Source organism: Gavia stellata, chromosome 2, assembly GCF_030936135.1.
Source record: "Gavia stellata isolate bGavSte3 chromosome 2, bGavSte3.hap2, whole genome shotgun sequence".
NCBI lineage: Eukaryota > Metazoa > Chordata > Aves > Gaviiformes > Gaviidae > Gavia > Gavia stellata.
The window spans coordinates 31,209,473-31,219,120 of NC_082595.1; the positions used below are offsets into that span (position 1 = coordinate 31,209,473).

General features: G+C 53.8%; 1 protein-coding gene across 1 annotated transcript; it reads left to right on the top strand.

The window, feature by feature from the left end:
• Window positions 1-1,642: 1,642 nt before the first annotated feature.
• Window positions 1,643-6,441, top strand: RHOU (ras homolog family member U). Its single transcript, XM_059830855.1, has 3 exons — window positions 1,643-1,988; window positions 2,794-2,852; window positions 5,948-6,441. The coding sequence occupies exons 1-3, from the start codon at window positions 1,643-1,645 to the stop codon at window positions 6,401-6,403; spliced, it is 861 nt and encodes a 286-aa protein (XP_059686838.1). The 3' UTR covers window positions 6,404-6,441.
• Window positions 6,442-9,648: the final 3,207 nt, after the last annotated feature.

Genomic DNA, 9,648 nt, shown 5'->3' on the forward strand with positions numbered 1-9,648 from the left:
GGGAGTGGGTGCACAATGCTGCCCCGGCACGGGGTTCCAGGGAGCTGCTTCTTCCCCACCCCTCCAACTGCATGCACATGGCATCCAGCCTGGGGTCTTCCCAGCTGCCTTCAGCCAGGGAGGACCTTGGCTCTGGCTCTGCCTGGGAGTGCCCAAAACGTTGTCTAGAGTGCACAAGCACCACGACACCAGCCACAGCAGCTGTTCCCATGGAAGAGGCCAGCACACATCAGAAAGCAAGATTAGCTGTACCAAGTGCTTATTTCCATGAGGGACGAGCCTTGGCAGGGCCTCCAGTGGTCAGACCACGTAGCTTCAGGATTTATAGAAGTAGGAGGACGACAGCCCCGTAGGCCCAACTCCTCCAGTGAGCGTGGGACTGGCTTTTGGGGCATGACGGGCAGCTGGTGCTGCGGTACCAAACCAACTGCATCACATGCGCTTCCATTTCGGTGTGGGAAATGGGGAAACAGAACTCTAGGTTGCACTAGGAACTCAGTGATGCTGAAAACAGTAAACTGAAATCCCAATGTTTAAGTCGTTTAAGCTACCTGTACTTGCTGTCTGCAAAATAAGGATACTAACATCTATATCCCAGGTTCTCCAGGTGGCTCCGTTCATGTTTGTAGAGTGCTGTTGCGGTCCGCAGAAGAAATGTGTTAATAAAGTTCTCAATTTAGGGCAGAGCCAAACTCTTCAGCAGCCTTTCATTTTCTGTGCTCAACCGCAAAACTTTCCAAGGCCAACTTATTTCAGCGGTGCTAAAAACGTAGTCCCACCTTTCCCACGGCACATGGCCCAGTTTATCCCTCCCCAAGCCTGCAGGTGGGTGCTTACGGAGCGCCCACTGCTCCCGCGGCAAACACGCAGGAAGTATCCGTCGAAGCTTAAGTGGGCTCCCGCCCTGCTAAGTCCTACCGACTGCACTATCGCCTACGGGGCCGAGGCGCTCCCTTGCACCGGGGGGGTCTCTCGGCACGCAGGCGAACCCCCTGGCCGCCGTCGCCCCGCTAACGCGGACGGACCAGCCGCGGAAGCCGCGCTCCCGCACGGCGGCGCGGGCAGGACGCGTCGGCCGGCAACAGCGGTGGGGAGAGGCGGGCAGAGGCCCCGTCGGGGCGGGCGGTGCGCCCCCGCCGCGCCAGCCAATGGCGGCGCGCGGCTCCTCGCCGCGCTCTGCGGCGAGGCGAGCGGGCCAATGAGGGGCGCGCCCGCGCGGCGGCGGCGCGCCCCCTGCCCGCCTGCCCGCGGCCGTCGGGGCGGGCGGCGCGGGGCGCTGTGGCGCCGCCTGCCGGGCCAGGCCGGGCCGCGCCGTGCGGCTCCGGCTCCTCCCCGCGCGGCACTATGTCACGCGGAGGCGCGGGGCCGGCGGTCGGGACTCGGTAGCGCGGGGCGAGGCGAGCGCAGCGCAGCCGGGATCCCGCCGCCGCCGCCGCCGCCTGCTCCGGGAGCCGCCGCTACCGCCTGAGCCCGGGAAGAGCCAGCGGCGCCGGGGCTGGCTTCGCGGCGGTCGCGCCGCGCCTGCCGGCCCGCCGGGGCCCCGCACCGCCCGCCCGCCGCCGCCGCGCCCCGCCGCCCCCCGGCCGGCGGACCCGGGCCGCGCGCCGCCGCCCGGCCGGCGGGGCTCCGCGTCGCCGCGCGGATGCCGCCGCAGCAGGAGGGCGAGGCGGGCTACATCAGCAAGCCGGTGCCGGGCGGCTGCGAGGTGCCGCCGGTGCCCCCGCGCAGGGTGCGCAGCGCCCGGGCGGCGGCGGCGCTGGGGGCGGCACTGGGCGGCCGCTGCCGGGCGGCCGGGGCCGGGGCCGGGGCCGCGGCGGGGGCCGGAGCCGGAGCCGGGGCCGGGGCCGGGGCCGGGGCCGAGCCGCGGCGCAGCATCAAGTGCGTGCTGGTGGGGGACGGCGCCGTGGGGAAGACCAGCCTGGTGGTGAGCTACACCACCAACGGGTACCCCACCGAGTACATCCCCACCGCCTTCGACAACTTCTCCGGTAAGGGCCGGAGGCGGCCGCGGGCACCGGGGCGGCGGGAGGGGTGCTGCCGCCGCGGGGCGCGGCGCGTCCCGCCTGTGCCTCCCCCCGGGGCCGTGGCGGGGCTGCTCGGGGCGGGGGTGTCTAGCCTCGGTTATTTCGTTATTTACTTATTGGGGGCAGGACTCCGCGCAGGCAGGACCGGAGTTTGTTAGACTCCCATCGCAGCCGGCAGCACCGGCTGATCGCCCGTGTAGCGGAGCCCGGAGCCCGGCCGGCAGCTGGTGTCGCGCCCGGCCCTGCAGCCACAGCCGGGCTTCAATCGTGAACTCCCCGGTCTAAAACTTCCAGCTCTCGGCGAGATAGGAAGCGCCTAAAAGGAAGGCTTAAATACCTGCCTTGTCTTACCCTTGCAAAGGGGGGGTTCTGGGTTTTCGCTTTGGTTCAGCGGGGGGCTTTTTGTGTCCCCGGCGTGTTGAAGATGTGCACGAGGGTAATAAACTAAACCCTTTGTGGCAGAAGAAGAATGCGGACCGCTCGGCTGGCTCTCCCCGCTGCTAGCTGAGGGTTAGTGCAGTCACTGCCTACCTCGTCTCTTGCAGTGAAGTGAATCGGAAAGCCCTGAAGGGCTTGTGCGTGCCCAAGTGTTAGCGATAGGCTCCCTTCCAGCTCTGTTAAGTTGTTAAATCTCAACTAATTGAAGAGAAGACTAAGAGAGCTGAGGGATGGCAAATCTTCCTTCCCTTCTTTTCTTTCCCTTCATGGAAAACGTGTAAAGTTGGACTCACCACCCTTTTCCCCCTCCCTCCTCCTTTTCTCTCCAAAGCTGTCGTGTCTGTCGATGGCAAGCCGGTGAGACTTCAGCTCTGCGACACAGCTGGTCAGGTCAGTGAAGCCACTTACTTGATTTAAGTGACAGCGGGAGGGGAGAGGTTGTTGCGCAAAGTAGTCCTGCTGATGACTTCATGGGTTTGAAAGGATTCCCGGTGTTTGATCATCTTATTAAATTGCTATCGTTTTCACTGCTGCTTAACCCAGTGCTTTGCCCGGTGTCTGCTGAAGGGTGGGGGACGTACTGTGCCTCCCTATAGGGGCTGGGCGCAGGCTGCTGCTCTGCTGGCTCAAGCTGCTGCTCTGCGTAGCCTGACTAGAAAGGCTGAACATATTGGAGACTCGGGGCCACCTGGTTTTCCTTTTTGAGTGGTTGTCACTGTCTTTATTTTTGCTAAATAACTGCGGGTTTAAGAATTATGGTGTTTGAGATGTATGCATGCAAAAGCATCCACAGCTGTAGGTGTCCAGAGATAGAGGCTGTGTTTTTAAACGGGCAGAAGCTGAAGGGAGAAAAAAGTCCTATTGGGTGTTGTCCCCGGAGACTTCATATTTGCCATTCCCACCCCCTTAAAAAGGGCTGCTGCCCCAAAGCCGAGGTTTGCTGTAATCGAAGTCCTGAAGGGTTGAGAGTGGCTGATGCCCCTCAGCTCCTAGTTTGCCTGATACGTAAAAAGAACCCATTTCTTACCGCCTTATATTTTCTGCAAGTCCCTGGCTTGTACCATGCTGAGCAGTGTGCAACACTGCTTGGCAGGGGTCGAGTCTGGATAGTCAAAAGTATTTCGCTACCTAGCTGGCGTTTGAAGGCAGTGGGAGTTAGGCTCCTGCGCAGCTTTGTGGATCTGGGTCTACGCCTTCACCAAAACCATGCTGAAAAATCTCGGTGGCCTTAACATACAAACCTATTTAGATGAGTTGTAACTGGGCGCCCTACTTAGGAAAGGGGTTTGAAGGGCTGTGCAGTCCTAGACAGCAGTGTAGGACTCCCACATGTCCTACAAACCGATGCTAAAATCCTACAAGCAGCCTTCTGCGGGTAACGATACAAAGTAGAACAGCAGAACTCTCCCATGATTTCTTGCCCTGCTGAAGGGACCGGGTGGTACTGCAACAGCCTTGGCTGTGCGTGTTCACATGCAGAGTGTGGCAGCTGAAATTGCCGCCGGGTGACAGCCAGTGGACAGGCAGCGCCTGTGGAAATGCAACCAGAAGCTGCAGGAGGGACTGGCAGGCCCAGTCACCTCTTGCTTTCGCTGCTGTTAATGGTTGAGATGTTTGCTCTGGCTGCCCCAGTGCAGCTGGAATGGGTAGCGTCACTGCCATAAAAATGAAGGGGTTATCTAAACCGACAGAAGTCATCCCGAATAAAAGATACCTAGCTGGGTACTTCACTAAGGCAGTGCTGCAGTGAGATGGCTGCTGAAACCTGCAGCAAAAAAAGCACTCCAGGCAGAGAGAAATTGTATTTCAGCGTCTCCAAGCCCGAAGAGGTGTAGAGTCCCTGCAGGTCATGTACCTACCGTTGAAACTGCAGGGGTGTACTTGGAATATAAAGAGCGCTATTTCATCCGGATAGAAACCCTTAAGATCTGGGTTTGGCTTTCAAACACATTGACTCGCGCCCTTTTGCGGTTTATCACGTAGCAAGAAGAGGCAATTACATGGCGAGGTGCCTTTCTGTAAATGACCCTGTCGTTCAGAGCGGCAGCTCTCAGTGAATGCGAGGTTTCTCTCGAGCCAAGCAGTGAGAGCCTGGTTTTCTCTGAGGCTTAATCTGAGAATCAAGAGAGCTAATGAAGCTTGCTTTCTTGACTCGTGTTTTATAAATCGCTGTCTCTTTCAGAGATACTGCTGGAAGAAATTCATTCAAGTGAAACGAGACTTCTGAGGCTTCCAGGGGGCTTTAAACTGCATATCCTGGGCCTCCAGAGGCTTTCAAGCAAAATTTCACATCTCGAAAATTAACATGGGACTTGCAATTCAGCAGTAAACTGCTGGTACCAGGGAGATGTTTTCAGCTGTGTGTGTTCTTTGCACTTTCAATTCAGAGCTTTTGAGAACACGGTCTGTTTTAATTAAAATGTCACTGCCGCTGAGGCAAATCCTACCTGTTCAGGCTGCTAGTGTTACCCTGCCTTTATCCTGCTGTCAGCATAAAAGCAGCCTGCCTGGAGTTAACCCTTGCTTCTTGCTGCATTCTTCGCTGAGGATCAGCACGCCTTTGTTACCATGAGGTGTTTGGCTTTCTTGTGGCTAGTTCCTGAAGCTGAAAAAGGGCCTTGCTTGCTGGAGTTTACACAAAAAGGAAAAAAAAAAACCCAAGAAAGGTAGCGCTGGGAGGCCTGTTTGCAGTTTGTTTGATGTGGCATGGGTGGGAGGGAAAGGTAAAGCTCTTAGTCTATGCCATTGGCATGTTAAGCCTGCACATTGTGAGTCGTTATTGCTGCCATCAGATTTAAATCCCTGGGCACAATGGCAGGGAAATTATTCCCATATCCTGTAGGATGTTGTTAAGTAGTCACCAGTTTAAAAGCCGATTCCAGGAAAGGTAGGCTTGCTGCCACTTGTCTGCTCCTCTCTTGCCTTTATCTGGAGGTAGGGGTGTTGGCAGAGGAGCTTTGAGGTACGCGGGTGCTCCGCATCAGAGCGGCTCACTGACTCACCCCTGTGAAAGGTGGACCTGCAGAAAGTATCTTCTCCTTCCCATACTTCGATTTTTGGCTTCGTCACTCGTGTGTTGTAACCTGCTTCCCGCGGCATTGCTCCTTTGCTGAAATAGGGCAGAGGGCCTGTGTACAAAGAGCGAAGGAAATATTGAAGCACTTGAAACAAGCTGCGGCATTAGTCAGAAAATCTCAGCTACGTGGGGAAGCCACCACCTTTGTCCTGCGTGCCCAGAGGTGGCAGGGTGCCTGCTGGCTAGCAGCTGTGAGGCCTCAGGCTGGGTACGGGTAACTTCTGCTCCTGACACGCCTCGTTGGGTGGCTTGGGTGCTCATGTTGAGGTGCCTCTCAAGGTGGCAGCAGCAGGTGATCCTCAGCTTCCCCAAAGGTCAGCGGCAGGCTAGAGCTGGGAGCATACCGGGGCATCCTCCAGGGTTGATGTGCTCTTTCCGTTGGGTGCTAACGCGATTTTGTTCCATGCAGGATGAATTTGACAAGCTCAGGCCTCTGTGCTACACCAACACGGACATCTTCTTGCTGTGCTTCAGCGTGGTGAGCCCCTCGTCCTTCCAGAATGTGAGTGAGAAGTGGGTTCCCGAAATCCGATGCCACTGCCCCAAGGCGCCCATTATCCTGGTTGGGACACAGTCTGACCTCCGGGAGGATGTCAAAGTTCTCATTGAGCTGGACAAGTGCAAAGAAAAGCCGGTCTTGGAGGAGGCTGCGAAGCTCTGTGCCGAGGAAATAAAAGCCGCGTCCTACATTGAGTGCTCTGCTTTGACTCAGAAAAACCTCAAGGAGGTCTTTGATGCAGCCATCGTGGCTGGTATTCAGTACTCGGATACCCAGCAGCAACCAAAGAAATCCAAGTGTAGGACTCCAGACAAGATGAAAAACCTCTCCAAATCCTGGTGGAAAAAATACTGCTGTTTTGTATAGAGATTGCAAGGACCTGAGTGCTGCGCTGAGGAAATCGAATAGAGGCTATATTAGCTGAATTCTCATTCTGTTTCATCCTGAGTGTATAGTGTAGATCTGTATGTATGTGTATATGTTGCTACTGGATATCTCGGTTGCCCTTTTGAGGGTGGCAGAAGGATTCTTAGTTAAATAATTGCTGTAAATTAGGTCTGGCATCCAGTTTTGTGACTAAAACCTCTCGTTAAGGAAGAAGAGCGCCACGTGTCTGTGAGGGTAGAATCCTTGTCCAAAAGATTCGACTTCTTGTGTTATAAGGTTTATGTGATGGGGAGGAGCACACCAGAGGGCTTTGCTGCCAGGGCTTCGCAGGAGGAATGCGCGAGCGACTGTGGACACGTAGAGCTCTGTACATGGACGGTCAAAGGGAAAAATAACACTGTGTCTCCTAACTGACATTTGTAGCTTTAAAACCCCGCTCCTGCTCTCTTCTCCGTGTCTTCCCAAGCCAACACTCTTAGGGATCACTTTAAAAAGGGTATGCGAGAGGTGTAATCTATACGCAAATGCCACGGTTGGAAAGGTCATGAATATACCTTCAGCATGGGGTGAGGGAACCTAATCCCTTATGGAGCTGACATCTCGTTTGTCACCTCCTGACTGTGTGAAAGTCCTTTCTGTCCTTCTCCTGCCCTTCCCAGGAAGCCGTGTAGAAGCCTGAGGAACATGACCAAGCTTTAACTCGCTACCTCGAGCAGTGGCGATTTCCTCTGTATTTTTGCAGACATGACGACAGTTCATCTATTTCAGCTGAAAGGAATGTAAATGCTGTTGTGTGGGTTTTTTTTTTTTTTTAAAGAGATGTAACAAGTATCGGTGCAGCACCATGTAAACTGCATCTGGTTTTAAGTCTACAGCCAAGAATTTCAGGATGCCCCTCATTACCTTTTAAGGCTGCTAAACAAGTAACAAATTAGGCAGATCAAGATTTGTAACAAACCGGACTCTAGAAACTGAGGCTGCTGTGTCCTCTTCATGATGCTGTTTCCAACCAAGTTAATGTTTCCCTTCTAAAGGCGGTTGCTTGTGGTGGAATCTTGTCCAAGCTCGTAGTTGTGAAATTGGCTGAGGCCACCCCAGAAATTTAACTGATTTTTCTTTTTTTTCTCAGATCAGTCCAACAGATTAACTGAAATGTGCCTAAAATGTAGCAGAGTGATCAACATAGTGCAGAGTTGAGTGTGACCTACTCGCTGACTAAATCTAGTTCCTACTAAGCTAAGCCTAATTCCATCCCCGGTGAGTTCAAGAGACCTGAGGGCCCTCTGAACGTGACCCTCTGCAAGAATCAGTATTTTAACTTATTCTGCAGAGAACATTTAATTTGTGCTGTCTGTCTGTCTGCCTTTTTATGTCCCTGACTACTTTTTTTTTTTCCCCCTAGATATTTCAAGATCAGCTTATATTCTTTTTCTTTTTTTCCTTCAGCCATAGCCTTGAAGTGACCTTTTTCATAGTCTTAAACTAAACTGCAGCGACAGAAAGCTGGAACCTTTTTTTCATCAGAAATGAATCAATGCCTGATATAAAGAAGGACTGTGGAAGCCATTTGAGTTGATAAAGCTGACCACAGTTTACCTCCTGGCCCATTAAAGAGAATGACACTATGTAAATGGATTTTGAGCTGTATTGGCATAGGCTCCACAGGCAGTATTTTTTCCTGCTCTACAGCGAAATGAGTGCAGAATGGGTAATGTTCCATCGCTGAAAACTTGAAAATGGGATGGAAATCTTTACCTAGGGCCTTATTCAATAAAAATGCATTGGCTTCTGCACTGGAACAGCCTGGAAAAACAGTTTCCATAGCACAGAAGCTGGATGCATTTAACTTGGTTGCATCTGGTTGGTAATGGTTTAATGTTTACTGGTCATGAAGTTAACATCTGAGCCTTTATATTTCTTACTCGAATGCTTTGACAGGATTTCAGATATGCAGTCATACCGTCATCTTGGAGAAAAACATAAAGCCAGATTTCTCTTGGGTGCTTTGCTTCTCTGTAAAATGGTCTTAGTCGATCAAAAATGTGGGTTTGGGGAGGAGACAGGCTTGAATCTGAGCAGCTTCCATTTGCAAAAATAACAAATTTTCTTCCGCAAGATCATACTGCTTTGTATCACACCATACTGGAAGCAGTAGGTTATATTTTATAAGAAGCCTGTTTCATAGTCTGGTGTAGCATTACTTTTAAATGTAGCCAGCTGTGACTGTTTCTGAAAATGTGATGTATATACAACTTGTTATAGCCCTTTACTAGGTGTATGTAAACTGAGGTCTAATAACTTTACAAATACTGCTCTGCACAGGGCTACACAGGGTCTAGGTTTTAGAAATCTTACTTTTAAAATCACCAGTATTTTACGAGCGCAAGTGAGGGGGAGATGTCTCTATGTAGTCTATAATCTGATGTGCCTTATAAAAAAACCCCTCTCTTCTGTTTTCTAAGTGTAGGCTATATTCCGAAAGAAATATTTCATGTGAGAATGATATAAATGAGGTATTTGGAAATAAATTCTGACCTGTGTACGCGTCTGCCTCTGCTGCCCGCTCGGGGAGGCTGGAGGGCAGTCCCTGGCTGTGCACCGCACAGATACCCGGCAGGGAGGAGGCAGCCGCGCTGCCAGCCAGAGGCTGCGCTCCCGGTGCGCTGGCAAAAGGCCTCCGTGGTTAAAAAATACACTTTTCCCCGCACTGCCCCATCCCCAGGTGGCTGGGCTGGGTGGGAAGGGTGCGACGGTGGGCTTTCTGCCTCCCCAGCAGCATGGCAGCCTCTTGCTGCAGCCCCCGAGGTGCGGGCAGGCTCCGTGCCTGGCCCCCGACAGCAGGGTGAGCGGGAGGAGCACAGCCCGGCCAAGGCCAACGGGGGGGACACCAAGACCATTGGCGTGGTGTTTCACCCACTGCACGCTGCACCACGCGTGCCCTGGGGGAGCCAGAGGGCATCTTTGGAAGAGCGGAGCCTGTTCCCTCTTGGCACCAAGAGTCTTGTCACCCCTTCCCCGAGGCCCGGGTCCCGTTCCCCATGCTGGGGCACTGGGGCCAAGGCATGTGAGGCTGGAGGTTGTTCATGCCCGGCTCCCGGGTGGCCGTGGCACAGGGGCCTTCTGCCCTTCGGTGACGGCTGCCCTGGGGCTGTGTTAGTTGAGCAGGGAGCAGCACCTGAACCCCTGGGCATCCCCGCGGAGCCGGTGGTCCTACTACGAAACTG

What these genes read in the sequence shown, in the direction of transcription:
- RHOU (XM_059830855.1), top strand. Translation starts at nt 1,643, where the DNA reads ATGCCGCCGCAGCAGGAGGGCGAGGCGGGCTACATCAGCAAGCCGGTG. An exon ending in CGCCTTCGACAACTTCTCCG is followed by an intron (nt 1,989 to 2,793) that starts GTAAGGGCCGGA and finishes TTCTCTCCAAAG; the next exon opens with CTGTCGTGTCTGTCGATGGC. An exon ending in TCTGCGACACAGCTGGTCAG is followed by an intron (nt 2,853 to 5,947) that starts GTCAGTGAAGCC and finishes TGTTCCATGCAG; the next exon opens with GATGAATTTGACAAGCTCAG.